Source organism: Protomyctophum parallelum (genome assembly GCF_964188405.1).
Source record: "Protomyctophum parallelum genome assembly, chromosome: 20".
NCBI classification, from domain to species: domain Eukaryota; kingdom Metazoa; phylum Chordata; class Actinopteri; order Myctophiformes; family Myctophidae; genus Protomyctophum; species Protomyctophum parallelum.
In genome coordinates this window covers 18,411,183-18,430,403 of record NC_139718.1, presented here as the reverse complement: position 1 = coordinate 18,430,403, position 19,221 = coordinate 18,411,183, and the positions used below count along the sequence as shown (strand labels likewise).

At 42.7% G+C, this 19,221-nt stretch overlaps 1 protein-coding gene across 1 annotated transcript in view; it reads left to right on the top strand.

Annotated features, from left to right (window-relative positions):
- Positions 1–19,221, top strand: part of LOC310878077 (ALK tyrosine kinase receptor-like) — a 147,066-nt gene that overhangs the window by 38,059 nt on the left and 89,786 nt on the right. Inside the window, exons 3-5 of the mRNA XM_083792180.1 lie at positions 5,272–5,409; positions 6,763–6,863; positions 12,926–13,098. Coding sequence (XP_083648306.1) covers positions 5,272–5,409; positions 6,763–6,863; positions 12,926–13,098 — 412 coding nt within the window. The remainder of the gene's footprint in view (positions 1–5,271; positions 5,410–6,762; positions 6,864–12,925; positions 13,099–19,221) is intronic.

Genomic DNA, 19,221 nt, shown 5'->3' with positions numbered 1-19,221 from the left:
AGCTAATTAACAGTTGATTCAACAAACACATATGTTTATACCACTCTGCGAGTGCGCATTGGTACAATTTCAGAGTTACAAAGTTTTAAATTGACCAAATCAACAGCTTTTGATCTATTTAAAGTACTGAGGCACAACAAGCAGCGCCAAGGCTTGTTCATTGTGCTTCCACAGATGCTTGGATTGTGTCTGGCCAGCGGGACATGTGACGTCTATAGAAAAAGTCCCCCAGTCTTCTTGTCGTCTCTTCTAACTTTTCCACATTTCATGGTGTGCGCCTGGGTGTCTCCGCTTGATTTAGTCGTTTGAATATAATTCCATTTAGTTTTAGTCATATTTTATAGTCATCTGAATTGTTTTCTGGTTTTAGTTGACTAAATAGGCTATCACAAGATTTTAATCAACGCAATCTACGTTTGATTTAGTAAAAATAAATGGCAGGCTGTAATGCCTGATTTAGACTTGGCTGCGTGCCGGCAATAGCCGATCTACAAGATCTGTGACGCGTAACACGGTGGGATGTGTGGGATGTTTGGTGTGTGGCGACCACCACGCACAACCCAACATTCATCTGTGACGTGTTGTGAGCTTTAGGCTATGTTTGGAGTGTGACAACCACCACGCACAACCCAACATTCATCTGTGACGCGTTGTGAGCTTTAGGCTATGTTTGGAGTGTGGCGACCACCACGCACAACCCAACATTCATCTGTGACGCGTTGTGAGATTTAGGCTATGTTTGGAGTGTGGCGACCACCACGCAGAACCCAACATTCATCTGTGACGCGTTGTGAGATTTAGGCTATGTTTGGAGTGTGGCGACCACCACGCAGAACCCAACATTCATCTGTGACGCGTTGTGAGATTTAGGCTATGTTTGGAGTGTGGCGACCACCACGCACAACCCAACATTCATCTGTGACACGTTGTGAGATTTAGGCTATGTTTGGAGTGTGACAACCACGCGCAACCAAACATTCACGATTCAAGATGTTTACTGTCACACGGATGTATACATATGCACTGTGAAAAACCTAGGTTGGGGGGGGGTGCTACACAATACACACAAATTAAAAATACAGTACATAAATAACAATACTAAACTCATCTAAAAGGTTAAAAACTATAGATCAGCATATAAGGTCGTAATACTAGAGAAAAGGTTCATGGTTTTGACTTGTCTTACAGCCCTGAGGGAGGAAACTGTTCGTCAGTCTGCTTGTGCTGCCATGGCTTTGATGCTCTGGTACCTCTTCCCTGAGGGTAACAGTATTCATGAACAGACTGTTATGGGGGGTGTGGAGGTCCTTGATGATCCTCAGGGACTTCCTGAGGCAGCGCTGGGTATACAGCTCCTCCAAACCGGCCAGCCGGCATCCAGTGATGCGCTCGGCTGTGCGCATAGACCTTATGGTCACTTTCTGTGCAGCGACCCATACCAGCTGGTGAAGCTGCTCGTCAGCAACAGGCTCTCAGTCGTCCCTCTGTAGAAGGCCCTGGTTGGTTTGTGGACTCAGGCCTAACTTCTTGAGGCGCCTGAGTCCACATAGCCATTGTCGTGACTTTGTGACCACCACAGTTGTGTGCGCCTCCCCACTTCAGCCTTGCGTGAATGTTCAGCCCCACCACCACGACCGTGTCATCTGCAAACTTCACCGTGGTCACAGCACGTTGCTTTGCATCATGTTGTAAGCTTGTAGATCGGATATTCCCACTATTTTCAGAAATAGTGACGGAAAATGATGACCCCCAAAAGGTGATGCCAGGATGAAGGTGGTAAACAAATAAAAAGTATAATTCAAAAAATGTGCTACAGTCAATAAGAAGGTGAAATATTATTAAACTCATTACCGAAAGAGCCACTTACTGGAGCATGTTGCACCTGTTTTCCTCATGTGAGTTTGAATGCCAGCAGTTTTCACACAACAGACGTGTGCCCAGGATCATTTAGGAGATTTGTAGCCGTGCGTTCGTGTCTCTATTCTTCATCTTTCACTTATTGAGCTCTCATCAGAGGGGAGTAAAAGTTTACGCATCAAATCAAACCAACTGTTGCTCCGACCTCTCATCAACACTTTCACTGCTTTCTGTCCAAATCCCCGGTGTGGTGGAAGAAGCACACAGATGACTTAATACTCAAGTAAAAAGTATAATAATATCAGATGCCACAATATAAAAATACTGTTACTAACTAAAATGGCCTGTATTCAAAGTTTACTCGAGTAAACAATGTTTATTTACTTGAGTACAGAAGTTATGTACACATATAGGCTACTTAGTTATTTTCCACCTCTGTCCACAACAGAACAAAACTAGATAAAGTGCCCCTCGGGGGACAGGTCTCCACCAAGCCAGGTCAGGTTGTGGCCTCCTGGTGGTGCTATAATTGGCCAATGTGAAAATGTTCGTATTTCTTCATAGGCCTTTGATGGATGATTTGATTTGTTTTGCAAAAATCCACCTGTTGGTGGTGCTATAACAGGCCAATGTGAAAAGGGTGGTATATATTCATTCCTCAGCCTAGTAAGAAAGTGCGTGAAACATTACACGTAAATTGCACGCTGCGTTCATGATTTGAGGCTTTTTGTTCAAAACGGGCCAATCCTGCAAACTTTGAAAGCCAAGTATAGCCAATTAGGATGGAATATGAAATATCGGACAGATCCGTATTGAGCACATGACTGTAGAGATACTGTGTAACGATTTGCGAGATTTTTGGACAGAATCTGGAGGAGTAATTTTTTTTTTAAAGTTTTTACAAAAGTCAGCCTCCTGGTGGCGCTATAACAGGCAGATGCAGGTCAAAGGTTTGTCCTTGGCCTCTAGGGAGTGTGCATGCAATGTTTCACGCAGATCGGTGCAGTTAAACATGTGAAAAGCTGCCTTATGATGGCGCTATAACAGGCCGTTCTGGAAAATGTGGGGCAGAGGTTCATCGTTGGCATCCAGGGAGTGTGTGTGTGCAAAGTTTGGCTCCAGTCAGATGCGACTACAATGAAAGGTTTACCAAAATATTGATTTTCTGTTCATCCAATATTCATAAACAACAGCATTGCCCAGCTAAAGCCAATATTTTCCTCTACCTATCATGAATGCATGCATGTGGAATACTGCAGGATTTAGTCTTCATGTGGTAAAATATTTATTCAAGATTATTCATTTATTCGTGGACATGCATTTTCTGACGTGATCGGTTTTCCAGCACCTTTACTTTAACCTTATTAACCCTGATGTCCCTATATGGGGAAATGTCCTTATAGGCACAGACTAATGACTATAATATAAAGGACCAAGCAGTAACGTACGGTATCAATGTCTCTGTCGAGATAATGAAGTATATCTCATCATCTCTTAAAGCATAAGGCATAAGGTTTTCAAAAGTTCTCAAAAGAACCACTGATCTATGACACAAATTCATCAATGATGTACACAGGGGACAAAATACAAGTTCCCCATATATACCTATGACATAATAATTCTGTTGATACAGACGTATTGATGATACAAATAGTTTTGACTGTTCAATATCGCGCGCAGCTATTACTCTAATTACGCAGCAACAACACCTCTCCTCATCCTGTCGTCCCTTCACTATAAATTGTTTCCCCTTTACCTCCCAATGCTCACATTTTACCCAGGTTGTTAACAGGAAATAGGTGTAACTTAACATCATGGGAGAGAGCAAGGCAGCAAGTGAGCGAGAGAGAGAGAGAGAGAGCGCGCCAAGGGTGGCAGGGGGTTGAATGAAGCCTGGCAGTCAGTCGGAGCTTGGAGGCCCCCATGAGGGTGGAGGCCCGTTTCAATCGAAACTGATGGATGTGCAGTATCTGCCAGGCCAACTAGGTAGCTTTTCTTATTGTGTGTGTTCCGAGTTCTTCCGTACCTTTCAACTAGTCACAGAATAATTAGCTTAAGTATGAACAAAATAAAAACACAGAGGTGTGTCTGTGGTTCCAATGAAATGATTTTTTTCCCCTTTGTAATCCTTTGTAATTTTTAATCCTTTGTATAGTTTTTTTTATAAAGTATATTCATTGGTTTTAACAAGATTAAGGGCAATAAACACAGACATCACACAACAAGAACATAATAACAAACAAGAAAAGAAAAGAAAGAAAAACAGCTCAGGCACAACACTATTGTAAATAAAAAGATGGAATATACAACGACACGGCAAGACAATGAACCATAATGGCAATAAGTGGCCATTCAGGAAATGCATACATACTGTATATATATTACAAAGACAGACAATACAGTCATCATAGGCTCCAAATCATTACATTGAGCGTAGACCCATGGATACCCCCCCCCCCCCCCTCCTGGCGGCAGAGCCACCGCCCCAAGAAGCAGCCCCGACACAATGCATCGGGACCCCTGCCCAATCCTTTGTATTGTTAGTCTCGCCAAAAATGCAGAAAATCTGGGCGGTCTGTGCTTTGGATTGACACTCGTCAAAATATCTTTGGCAGTCAATGTAATTATATAAAATTCCATACAGTGTATATATGGAGTGCTTGGCTTGGCGGAGGCAATACAACAGAGATGCAATACAACAGAGATGCAATGTTGCAGTACATTCCATTTTCCGCTGGCCATGTGTTCTCACTGTTGTGCTTGGTTCAGCTAGCTATGTGATGGACAATGCATAATTTACTTGAGTAATGTACTTAAACTGCACTGCAAATGTGTTTTTGCTGTACTTTTGCACTTCTGCTCTGCCTTTCGGAACTCGCCTTCCTGCAGCATCCCAGGCGTGCATTAATGACTATAATGAACACCCTCTCGTGTAATATTGCTTACTTGTTGAGGACTAATGCTCATTATACCAATCAACTTACAATATAAATCGATGACTTACAATATAAGTCGATTGGTGAAATGAGCATCGCGTGGTTCTTAAGCTCATGCAAATATGTACTGTACAACAAATAGGTAAAATAGCTCATCCAAGCACACAGTGTGTTACTTTTAGCAAATCTTCAACCAAAGCCCAAACTACAGATGAATGCGGTTACCCCCCCCCCTCCTCTCTCTCTCTATATATATCTCTCTCTCTCTCCAACCCCTTTTCTCCCTTTTCAACCTCGCCATGTCCTCATTACTTAAGTAAAAAAGTAAAACCAAACCATATAATGACTTAGTAGGCGACTTTACTTTTGGTACTTAAAGTACATTTTGATGCCAATACTTTTGTCCTTTTACTCAAGTAAGATCTTTTAATACAAGCCTTAACACGGTCTCTCTCTCTCTCTCTCTCTCTCTCTCTAGGTCGTTTTCTCAATGGCAGCTACTGTTCTTTCGAGGAGGGGGAGTGCGGCTGGCAGTCCATCCCAAACCGAGGCGGGGTCTCCTGGAGGAGGGGCCAGTCCCTCGTCAAGGCCTCCAGAGCCAGCTGCCCGGCATCAGGTGGGTGGCTCATTCTCGCTTCTGTAATGACATGTAAATGGACTGTTTCCCAAAACATGGGGTCAGCATCCGTTTGTGGGTCACCGGCACGGTTCTTTTATCGGTAAATAATATGTATGCCTTTTTCACGGGCCGAACGGCCTGCGGCCTAATGTGTCCGATCTACAAACTCACGAAGCATTGTCAGACTGCCTTTTTCACCTTTGTTAATGATATACTGTATGCATGCAAATGTTGAAAGTGTTTTGCCCTTTTTTGGGTATACATTTTGTGTAATTTAATTTTGGACAATTTCCAACCAGGGCTGTCACGATCACAAGCTGACAGAATTAATTGACAATTAATTGTCAATATAGGGCTTTACCCTGGTTAAGGGTTAGTCGTGGGGGCTGGTGAAAGTTACAGGTATGGTGTGTGTGATATGAAATAATCACAGTGATCCTTAATCATATTCCATTATATTCAAGGGCTTTTGGAGAGAAATGAAACTCCAGTTACTTTCTTGCAGAGGAGAGGTGTGTGTGTGTGTGTGTGTGTGTGTGTGTGTGTGTGTGTGTGTGTGTGTGTGTGTGTGTGTGTGTGTGTGTGTGTGTGTGTGTGTGTGTGTGTGTGTGTGTGTGTGTGTGTGTGTGTGTGTGTGTGTGTGTGTGTGTGTGTGTGTGTGTGTGTGTGTGTGTGTGTGTGTGTGTGTCTGTGTCCAGATCCTTGATGCTCGTGAAGGCATCAAGGAAGGCAATGATGTTTCTGCAACTGTCAAATAGGTCTTCTACATGTAGGCTAACTAATAAGATAACATTTCCGTGGCACTCAGCATGTCACCCTAGACATACATTTTTCAACATGGAAGTGATTGACGATTATACAAAAATGATTGCGATTATTTCAAATAATTGTGATTAGGCAATTATGTAATAATTGTGACGGGCCTATTTCCACCTGCTGAAAATGTAGGGATCCCAGGTTCAAAGTGTTTAACCACTAATCCAGACTTACTATTGAGAACAACTCAACATTGTGCCGTTCGTGGGCTAGAAAGTCTACCGTAAGCTGTTCAAGTGGAATGAAACGTCTATCTATATGAAGTAGAAATAATATGCCAACAGAGGGCAGCTCCCAAGAGCCTGCACGGGAGGATGGTTATGATCTTCATAATTAATTGCGATGGTTATATTTAGACTAAAGCAAAATCCCACATGGATGAATCACCATCAAGCTAATTGAACGGAGTGCTGTTTAGCAGGTCAAAAAAAAAACAGAAGGGAAAAACAAACGTGTGAAATCACTGTGTGTGTGTGTGTGTGTGTGTGTGTGTGTGCGTGCATGCGTGCGTGCGTGTGCTTTAACTCGCTACAGGTAGTACATTCAGTGTGGAAGGAAGCTCGTCAAAAGGCCAGAGCTCAGCGGTATTGAAGAGTCCCCTGTTTCCCCCTCCACTGAGGAACTCTCCCTGCGTGGTAAGAACCACACACGCACACACACGCGCGCGCACACACACGCACACGCACACATAATGTTGTATTCAGTTGATGTATTGTTTTGACTGTATTCATGAATTGTAACCTTGGCTACATTGAAAATGAGGGCTTGCCCTCAACTGTATATTTCCGAGAATAAATAAAGGTGATGATGACACACACACACACGCACACACAAAAATGTGCATGACATTATTTCATTAAACTAGAAATATGAGGAAATGTTAGAGGGAGAAACAGTATCCAATCAACTTTAATGTCCGACCTACAGGAGTTTGTTCTCATGTAATGCATGGTAAGACTATACGGTGATTAGTATTATTGCCATCACCTGGGCAGGTGAGTCGTGTAACTTTCCAGACGTTAAGCTGTGTATGTGTTCAACAACACAGGTAGCGGCAACTTCTAGGCCATTAACCCATTTTGGGCGGGAACCCCTTTTGGTGTTAGCATTATGCTATGCTTTAGCTATTGAAAAATAGCAGATCTACAAGCTCATAGCGCGCCACCAAGTGGCGCGCTACGAGCTTGTAGGTCTGCTATTTATTTATTTTTCGTGAAAATGTGGCACAAATCTTTGAATATATATTTCAGAGCGAACATTTTTATCTAAAATATTTGCTTCTGGGGGTCCCTGGAACAACATATTTTTGGGATCCTTGACATGAAATATTGAGCACCTCTGAGATAGAAACAGGTATTTCAGAAAACTGTCAGGCCTAAATGGAAATCAACAGGCCTAAATGGGTTAACTCTTTCCGCGCCAACAGCACCATCTAGTGGTTGGCGCACACTGCCGCGCTTTTCAGCCGGCGCGGTCCCTATTTGAAGCAACACCACCTGGAAATCACCTACTTCCGCGAGCGTGCGTGCGTGCGAGTGTGCGTGCGTGCGCGTGCGTGCGGCTGCGCAACAGTAACACTTTGTGGTCAACAAACGCTATGTCCGTACTCAGACGGACAGACAGACACAGGGGCAGACACATAGCTGTCTATAGGAGTGGCTATAGCACCACTCGAAAAAACCCCGGTGAGATGATGGCACATAAAGTAGTGTGGCACCTTCCCTTGTGTGGTCCCAGGTGGTCCCTTTGAGTCATTGAGGGTCTATACCTCATCAGTAGTCCTTGCATTATTCAGATGGCGCTGGCCAAGTACCGGACCTCCAAGGCCTTGGCGGGGGGGGGGGGGAATGTGTTGTCTGTCCCCCCATGAAGTATTTAGTGTTGTTCTGCCGCGCTGACCTCTCACCTTTGTTTCCTTGACGCTAGGCATATTATTTAAATGTGCTAGAAGGGAGTGAAGAGAGAGAGAAAGGGGGAGGGAGGGAGAGGTGTTACAAGGTTTCTGCCCGACTGCGACAATGATTCAGAGAAGCAGTCAATCATACGAGACCGCATACGGACACAGAGGAGAATTGTTCAATAAATAAGAAACACAAGACAGACGGAGTAGTGAAACCAGAGGGGAGAGTACGAGTACAATATATCTCATCTTTTATGCTGCTGTCCCCAACGGTTGTTGGGGACAGCAGCATCACGCCACCGCACACCCTGTGTGTGTGTCCCCACACCACATCAGACATGACAGGCAGCTTTCCTGGCATGGCGGCTCCGAGATTAGCCGTGATTTCCAGATGTCCCTAAATCCCTTTCCCTGCACTGGGCTCCGAGCGGTTTCCATTTAGTCCGCTCCGCTGTGGTAGACATTAAGAAAGTACATTTAAGTGTACTGTACTTGAGTACATTTTCAAGTTTTCAAGTTTCTTTGCAAGCACATGACTTTCACGGTACATTTCACAATATAAATATTGCACTTTTGACACTGTTACATTTCGACCCAAACTTAAAAATTAGGGATGCACCTTTCATCTGTAACATAATCAGAAATGGCCATAATAATGCCATATCGGTATCGGAATGGTCTCAAAATAATACAGATTATTTAATCGGTTTTCACCAGCAAAAAATAAATTACAATTAAAAATTATTCTGGACAAAAATTATTCTACATTTAATTGTGTAATGATCTCATTCAGTAGTCATTCAATTGTGAAAACAGACACTTGGAAAAGAGTGCTATTTATTGATTGATGTAATACTTTATTTACTGGCTTTGGGCCAAGCCCTGTTTCCATTGTGGTCCTCTGACTCCTCTGTATAATATCGGAATCGGTCAGAATCGGTATCGGCAGATATGACCTTGCAAATAATCGGAGATCGGATATCGGTCATAATTTCATAATTGGGGGCGAGGTCGCTTCTCGCCCTCAGGGCGTCTAATACTGGTTTCGAATAGTGAAAAAAGACGAGCTTTTGTATGTGGGCTTTTTTTGTTATTTTTGTTTAGTTTTTTTTTCAGAGTTTTCTTGTTTTTCTAGTTCCACAGCTTTGCGTTCTTAATACTAGAAAGACAATGTATTTTATACTTTTTGAATACTAAGGATTTTGCTATAAATTACTAGAATATGTACTTTGTCCAGAAAAACCAGCAGCCAACAGGGTTTTTTTGGGGCTATATTTGCTGCCAGCCATGATTTGCTTTCATGCAGTGCCGCGTGTGCAGCATGCAATCTTGATGTTGGATTGGTTGCCATGGGGTCTTCCAGTTGGCACCAAGGAAGCTGGCTTATTTTTCACTTAAGTAAAAGTATCAATATTGCAATGTAGAAATAAAAGTACAAACGTATTGGTATCAAAATGTGGTTAACGTACCCAAAGTAAAAGTACTCATTGTCCCATTACACAAGTTCAAAATGTATACAAATATTTTTTAAATAGCAGATCTACGAGCTACGAGCTTGTAGATTAGCTATTTTCAAATGGCCGAAATGTATATAGAGCTGAAGTAAAAATATGTTAAAATTGTACTTAAGTACAGTACTTGAGTAAATGTACCTAGTTACTTTACACCAGTGTTGGTTCAGTAACAGGGTTCTTCTGTCTCTCCAGCTCTTTAGGAAACAGAATTTTATTTTGGGGGGTGTGATATACCAGTTCTCTCTCTGTATCAGGAGAGAGTGAACTCCTAGTACCAAGACAACAGGATAAACAAGTTAAATTGGAAGTGATGAAACAAAAACAAAAAATGAGCAGATGGAAATTAAAACTGAAACACTATCAAATTGATGCTGATTGAATGAAATTGGCAACCCACCTGAAAATGCAAATGCAAGCTCACAAGGCCTGGTCCTGGTGAACGTTGAAGTATAAAGTTATTTGCATATCTTGTCATATAATGGAAACAGGTTATCTTGGGGGGGGAAATAGTTGCATATTATATTTACGTACCGCAATATGAAATAAGATTCAAAATAATTAACCGTGGATACCGTGGATGGAAAAAGTGATTTACCCCAAGTCAAAAAAGTTTCAGAACCAATGCTCCTAGAGCAGTGTGGTCCGGGGACCCCCAGGGGTCCTTGGGGGATTTCCCCCAAGGACACATGCTATATGTTAATATAGCATCAACATCCGTTCAACCACTTTAACTCTATGTACAGACACATCATCAGCCCAAAATATTTTCAGATGTCAAATATCCATATTAATTTGGGGGCGCTTGACAGGGTTCCCAAACCTTTCAGGCTGAGACCCAGCCACAATAATCATATTTGAACTGGGGACCCCCCCCCCCCACACACACACACTGACAGGCACTTTTACATTGCCTTTAGTTTGACTCAGTTCCACAGATAAATATTGGGGTGCAGGCTTTAGTTCCGACATCCGCAAGCACGGAGCAACGCATGTTCGACCGCTTGTCCTACCGCTGTTTCCGCATGTCGGTGTGTGTGATCTGCGTGTGCATCCCAGATATTGTGATACTGTATTGTGAGCTTGTAGATCGGCTATTTTCACAAGGATTGCCTCTTTATATGGAATATTTGACAATTTGGCCAATTTGGTCTTAAAAGTCCTTAAATGTGTTACTTTAGAAAGGTGGAGATAGATATCCTGTATACACTTACACTGTATGTTGGTTTGTTTACTGTCAATGCCAGAAAACAATGTTGCACATTAATTAAGCTAATCATCTGGGGACGCCCAAAATAATTATTGGCACAACTTTGTTCAAAGTTTCCCCTCTATCATATGGAACTATTTTTTGGGCATAGTGATATGGACACAAAAAACATAGTTCTGTGTGATAGAGGGGTAAAAAAATTAATGAAAGTTGCTCTATATGGTAGAAATAGGTCAACAATACGAATTACGCTAGTTTTGTAAATGCATTTACTTTTTTTACTTTTAACTTTTTTTAACAAAATTACCGGAACTACTTAATAACCAGAACAGAACTCCCACCACGGGACTCGGGCAATCAATTAATACAGTTGCAACCACTATATTAATGGCAAGAATTCTGAACTATCCCTTTAAGGTTTGATCATAGGGGGAGCTGTGGGGAAAAGCATGTTGGCAATAGTTAGCCAATACTAAACCAGAATCAGAACTTGTTAAATCACTGAGTAGTGTGACCGAAGAACGTTGTGAAGGGGAAGAAAGGAATTGGTCGAACATTGAATCAATTCAGAGCTTTTGGACAAAGGAACCTACTGGAGTTTGGAAGCACTCGTTTTCTATAACGCAACCTCCTGCTTCCTCCTGCATTATGTGCCGTTAAGTGATTTCCAACACTTTGGAAAATGATCAAGGTGTTGACAGAAAGTAGCTCATAATAACATGTCTACAGCGGGTTTTTATGAAACAAACGGAAAGAGGACAATGAGCTTTTGTACAGCTGGAATGTTGGTGAGTTTAATGTTGTTTAATACAATCAGGGCTTTTCTGTTTGGATGTACTGATGCAAGTACAGGACCTTTATTTATTTTAGTTCTTTAATATAACTCGTCTTCTCCACGTGAATCAAAAACGGTGTAAAAATCATACAGTATCATGTAAATTGTCGATGTGAATCTGCAATAGAAGACTGTTCTGTCCGATTCATTATTTAAAGTGCCGTCTATACACTGTGTTAATCCCTGTTGGCAGATGTACAGCCGTCGCTCAATTTGTAGCTGGGCTCACCCCGCACGCCTCGTAAATCAACCGGGAAAATGGCTTCCTCTAATCAGATGACTTGCTGACCTCTGCTGACATCAGCCCTAACAAGTGCTCTGCATTGAATTAGGATGCAGCTCCATGTGTTACACTACACTGGTATGCACCATGTCTTATTCATCTCACACTCGCCCCTGCGGTCAAACATTAGAGTCAGTGTTGGGTGGAATCCAAAACCATTATTTTTTTCCCCCTTATTTAATTTGGATAAAAATTGTGATGATGGCATCCTTGTAGAAATACAATTTTCACTACTTTTGTGTGACACTCTTGTACGATGAAATATGTCGTTCATTTGAGATGTGGATAAGGTTTCTGCCCTACAGCAGCGATGCCAAATATATGGTTGTGCCAATGGCCGATCTACAAGATCACAACACGAAGCGCTTTGAGCTTGTAGATCTGAAAATGGTTAAGTCTGTCCGTGATTTTAAGTAATGAAAATTATGACTAAACAAAATAATAACTACATGGATCAAGGGCGGATGTGGCTCAGGAGGTAGAGCAGGTCGTCCAATGATCCATGGGTCGGCGGTTCGAATCCCGGCTCCTCCAGTCCACATGTCCTTGGGCAAGACACTGAACCCTACATTGCCTCCAATGAGTCGGTCGGTGTGAGCTCGCCACCATTGGTGTGTGAATGTGGGAAGTGAGGACGCTGGCGTCGACTGTTCGCCGCTTCACCTCCCAATGTATGAATGAATGAACCATTGTAAAGCGCTTTGAGCACTTGGAAAAGCGCTATAAAAAATAAAAATAAATATGTAATTCATTATCCATTGGGAACACAGGTTCTCTCCCCCCCATTTCCCATAGCTTTGGACATACTATGGGGATGACGTGTGATCTGTTTGTATTGTATCGTGTGTGTACTATGTGTGTTTGTTTATATCCTTTTGGCACAAAACAAATTTCCGCAAGTACCAGGTTTTTCCCAGCTGGCAGTGACGTCGATGTTATCCTTCCCTCATCAACACAGGTGCGAGTGTGGGTGTGTTCCGGAGGCCTCCAGAAGGGGTCGCTGTCTCTGTGGATCGTGGAGAACAGCACGGGGCCGGAGGAGCGCCGCCGCCTGTGGCCCTCGGCCAGCGAGCCCAGACCTGGAAGAGGCTGGAGACACATCACCGTTCCCCTGTACGGACTGGCAGACTGGTACGGCAAAATCCCTCTCTACTGCATATCTCTGTTTCCTTCTTATATTGATTGATAGTATTTGTGTAAAGCCGGATTCATTCTATAGTTGTGCGTCCGTCACGCATGCCTTAAAGAGCATTTGGTTCTCGACGTGGCGTCCTGGGACCACCAGGGGTACTTGGGGGACGTTCCAGGGGGTCCCCAGCTAAGTAGTTAACATAGCATCACAATAGTACTATCCATTTATATGTTGGCTATTCAAAAATAGCAGACGCACAAGCTCACCGTGTGTCAATTCGTGCCACGCTGCGAGCTGGAAGCCATGCATGCTTCAATGGTGTAACAGTTTGACGGGGTCCTTGACTTGAAACAATTTGGGCCGGGGGCCTCATTATAACCCCGGTTATAGAGAACACGTTTTGAGCTTGTACAGTATGGTACTGTAGTGTTGTACTGTACTGTTTTTTTTCCATTTGAAACGCTTTGTAAATATGATTTTAGGCATATATCTCTTACTCAGTCTTGCTATAATCGGCACAATTGACCGCCGTCCCCCTTTCTCCCCCACTCGCCTTTTTTTTTGCGCTGCTTGATAATGGTGTCTTTTATAAATTGATTCCCCGACATTTCCTTTTCACTTGATATCGTTTCGTAGAGAGGGCCTACACAACCGATCTATATACCAAATGAAAGCCCCAATTTCGTAGTTTACATGGTATTTTGAATTTTTTTAAATGAGCAAAAAATTTGCGAGTTATAATGTTTCCCCCTCTATATAAAAATGACAATACATAACTCTAATGTCGTATTTCGTCATGTATGTGAACTAGGCTGCTTGATCAAGGGTGTTGCTTTCGTGAGCAATGGTGTACAAGATTGGTAATACGTTGGTCAAAGTAACTCATTTTTAGACCATCTGGGGAAAATAAATACATCTGAAGAGTTCCCCCCCCCCCCACACACACACACAATTCTAGCCTACCCAAACGTAAAACAAAGTCGGAAAGTGTTTTATCAGCTCCCAAACTTTTTCGTTTGCATGGCCGGTTTGACCCGACGCGATTCTTTGGCACAATCAATCAAATATAATAGTAGGCTACTAAGCCCGTTTTCAGCTAAATGCGGAAATGTCCAGGCTAAATAACTTATCGACGGGAGTCGTGTTAATATTTATTTACTCATCATTGTCATGTTCACTCCAAATAAACAAGTATTATGCACTTATGATGCGGAGAGCCATCTTATAAAATAGTTGGGTTGTGATATTGAGGGGGCAGAAAACAGCCCGGTCATGTGGTTCATGTACTTGCAAGTTGGGACAAAGAAATGCGGAAGTGTTTCAAGATTTCCCCTTATACCAACGAAGAAGAAATGCAATGTTTTTTATTAATTAAACTGATATAACAACATAACGTGGCTAATAATTGTTTATTTGGAATGTACTTTGGCTGGTAATTTAAGTAAATATAACGCAACTCACTTGTATAAGTAATTTAACGCGGACATGCCGCATTTACCGTAATACATTGGAGTTAGTAATGCGGTTAGCTTATAATATTAGCAATTTAAGCTAACGGCTGGAGGACTACGGATAATCCGGTCAATAACATCATTACACTTAAACATTAATACAATTATGTCATGTTTACATGCCTAGTCAAGCAGTCTGTACATCGCGTGGGGTCACATATATTAATTACATCGATAACACACGAGAAAAGACGAGTGATCTTGGCTCTTTGCTGGGTGGAAAAAAAAAAAAAAAAAAAAAGGCAGCAACGCGACACTCTTCCATGGCTATGTTGCAATATAGCACTAACGGGCAAAGGCAAAATATATATTTTTCACATGTATTATTAGTTTTATACATTTTAGTAGTGAAAACATGTGTTTAGAAACATATATGATTTAATTCGTTGGAAATGGGATGCAGGCTTGAACAATGTCGTCTCCAGCTGGAGAGGGACGAGTGGGGGAGAGAGTGGCCAATCAAATCGCACCAAAAACACGATCCCCCTGACCTTTCAGCCGACTGAGTAGTAGTGAAATTTTTTCAGACTTCCGAGTGTTAAGTGAACCCTCCCTTCATGAATCCCGCAGGGGGTGGGGGGGCCTGTACAGTACACAGCCTTGTCACTGTGCGTGCGTGCGTGCATGCGTGTGTGCATGTGCAAAGTAGGCTGTCTTCTCTGTACTACTCGGCTCTAAAGAAGAGACTAGAAATCAATCAGCAGCACAGCGCTCTAGTCGTCCTCTTCTCTTTCCAATTAGCCATGGCCCTTGGTTTTACCCTTAGAAAAGGATGGATGTTTATAGAGAGGGACAAGAGACAGAGAAACAGAGTGAGAGACGGGGGACAACAAAAGGGCCCAGTCTTGGCGTTTCATCTCTGTTTGTATATCAGTGTTGCCATGGCTGCTTATTATAAGCGACTTTGTGCTTGTTTTTCCTGTAAAGTCGCTTATAAATATTGGTAGTTGTGGGTTGCGTTTATTTTTGTGTGGTTCCATATTTGTATCTGGGCTTGCTTATAGCAATATTCCAAATATTATACATTTTGGGAAATGAAATAGCAGATGTATATAGGGTTCAAGGCGTGCATGCGTGCCACCGCGTGCGCGTGCTGCCTTAGTTGCTTTTTATGGCCTTGTTTTCATCTCGTAAAATCTGGCAACACTGGTTTGTATGAGGCATTCAGTGACTCTAATCCTATTCAAAGCCACATTGTCCCATTCCCATGGGAGTCTTTCCGTTTTTAGATCCTCTGGCTGGTTGTCCTCGGCTGTGCTTGTGTTCTTATAATTAGTACCGTATAGCGGGGTCCTTCACCTACATGTGACCCTGTGGGATGTGACCCGGTGAGCCATCTGGGATACAAATGTAATAGAAGATCATTTGGTGGTTCTCAAACCTTTTCACGTCAAGGTTCCCCAAATCGATATGTATTGGATTGGATTGGATGCTAGGAAACACAGTTATTGCTCACCCAAAAGGCTAATGCCTAATTTACAATTTAGGCATTTTGCAGACATGCAGCTTATAGTGTGTGATCACATATGGTACGTCAAATGCAGAGAGACGGTGTAGTGCCTCAGTAAAGTATGACCACAGGTAAGCCAGGACAACAGCCAAACATCAGCCTAAACAATATGCTGTCAAAATAACAATCTCTACATTGAAACCATGGGATACCAGGGAAACAAAATAACCTAGTTTATCTTAATTAACATTTGAACATTGTGGTAAAACAAATAAATACATTAAAAAAAAAGTAACAAACGTGTGAACAAAATGACCAAGTTCTGTCTGCATGGTCGTCATATCTAGCTCTATCACTCGGAATAGGATCGGGGAGTTATTAGGCTAAGCCTCAGTAATTCATCCATTTGTTAATACTCCGAGAGCAAATCAACGTGGAACCAAATGGACCCGGTGATTTGTATGCTCTCAGAGTGAAATTAACCCTGATGATTTCCCACACCGTGTGTACATGGCATTGGAATGACGACAGCACCGCTGTGAGACAACATATGGCATTAAATAAAACGTCCTCCGCTGGATATTATAGCAACGGCTACACACACACACACACACACACACACACACACACACACACACACACACACACAGCTTAATGACCTTTTGTGAACATCAACTCATTCCCGCTGCCGCAAAACCCAAAGCACGACTCAATGACCACATTTAATGTGATAATGTTAACTTTGTCTGCATGGAAACAATGGCATTCAATAAACGGAAGTCACTCGACACAAGGCTTAGCCACTAAAACCATACGCACTGTTGAGCGGCGTCCCTCAGGGCCCTATGCTGGTAACTGTTCTGTTTTCACTTAAAGGCTTAAGTGGTATTCCTTTGTTAAAAAAACATATTTTCTGATAGTCTCTCTACGTCGTCCTCAGAAGAGCCCTCCATCGGCGTCTCCAGTCATCTCAGTTCTCCATACATGTGGCCAGCTCATTTGTGCTTTCTACACCAGCATCTTTCTTTCGTATATGTCCACGTAGGTAGGTGTGGGACGTCCTCTTGATCGATGCCTGTGTGTTGGTTCCCACAGTACAAGCTTTTTGGCCGGCAGTGGCAGTGGCCAGCTAGTCTCATCCTCCTTACTGCTATCTTCTCTGTTAGTAATAGTAATTTGTAATAGTAATCATTGCTATAGAGTGTTTGTTCAGTAACGGGAGTCTCCCTGTCTCTCCAGCTCCTAAACAGAACATGCATTTTCAGGTCGGGATACAAATTTTATCCAATCAGGATAGAGAACTCTTACAGGATACAAGATAAGCAAGTGAAATTGATGATACAAAAATGATTAATTCATTCATACAATAAGGGCTACCCGCATCCCAAACAGAAAATGTACCTGTAGCATTAGGCGCCATGTCCACACCAAGCGTTTTATGAGCGGAGGGGTGCTTATAGCCTATAAGCACCCCTCCGCTCATATCCTATATAAGTTATAGGATATCATGCCCATAGTGCTCACATCGCAGCGTTTATTAACTTCTGGAGAGGTCCCTGGCAAAAACAAAGGAATTCAGATGGGGGTCCGCCGTGGCCAAATGCATATAAATTTGGAGGCCCTTAGACAATCAACCAGTATGCGGCTGACAGTCACCCACTCTGTCTTTATCAGTTCATCCTAAACACAGCCTTATGTCAGCGCGGCATTGCAGATTAGGACTAGGGAACAAAGTCGTCTGTCAAGTCCCCGGCTTCTCCGAAGACGGAACAGAATGTTCACTAATGCTGACAAAGCCATTACAGGCACACACCTTACAGACTGTAAAATTCAACGGTATTCCACTTCCAAGGCACCGATCAATTCTTGCTCAGTCTGTCGACTCTGTCGAGGCCAGTAGTGCCACCCACAACCTTCCCTGTGTGTTCACGTAAGTGCATGGCGGAAAGTAACTAAGTACATGTACTCAAGTACTGTGTTTAAATAAAATATTGTGGTGCTTGGAGTATTTCCAATTTTCAATACTTTTACTTTTACTCCGCTACATCTCAGAGGCAAAATGATTTTACTTTTTACTCCACTACAATTATTTGAAAACTTTATAGTTGCTGGTTGCTTTGAAGATTTAGATCATAACAAAACATACTTTAAATCCTATTTCATACTTCTACAAGCTCACAGCGTGTCACAATGTACGGGGGGTACTGCGCCCTGGGTGTGTAAAGGCCCAGGCACATACACTATCTGGGGGGAACTTGGGACCAAGGCCTCGGCCTGGTCATCCTGGTCTCCATGGGTCCCCTGGAGGCGCCGCCTTGTGGCCACGGGGGGTACTGCAGTGTGAGCTATTTTTGAAAGATGTTGACAAATTTGGAAAATATTGACTACTTTTACTTTCGTTACTTTAATGTGAATACTTCTCTACTTTAACTGAAGTAAAACATTTTAATAGCTTAATTTTTAGTACTTTTTCTGTAGTTAAAGAACTGCCTGTGCTGTTTGTTGTATTTCTGTATATTCTATGTCTTGATGCATTGAATTCACAGCACCACAATCCTTTTATAGCATTATTGTATAACTGTACTTTTATCAAACTGTTAAATCTCTACCGCTAGCTGTTGGCATAAACCCCAGCTCCAGGGGCCAGCATACACAGTGTTTGTTTGCCCGCCCACCCACACACTCTTGTCACACACTCCTTACCTCTCGTCAGAAGCGTTTACATGGCGCCAGCGTCGCAGTACAAAGGCACAAATTAAATCCGAAATGTGGATGGCAGAAAATCCAGTAAGGACAGCGATCTTAGAATCTGAGTTATGATGGTTTGAAAATCCTCTCTTCCACTGCTTTGCACTGTGAATATATTTCCAATCCCCGAGGTACTATAGGAAGACCAGGCTGCTACATTTCCCATTGATTGGTTGAGTTGGTGGCTCCTTGATCATAGCTATTATAGATCCCCAATGTTCTGTGGAGGCGGGTGACAGAAGCGTGCAAAAGCAGCAAAACGAGGTACCTCTGGTTCTCTCCTCAGAGCGGGTGGTGGTGCTGTATAAGCTTAGCGGTGTGACGGGTGTCATGATAGCCTAGTACGCCTACAGGTTTAGGCGTCCTCGCGTCTCTCTGCTGTCTCAAGAATCAATTGAAGAACTTAGGTCGGG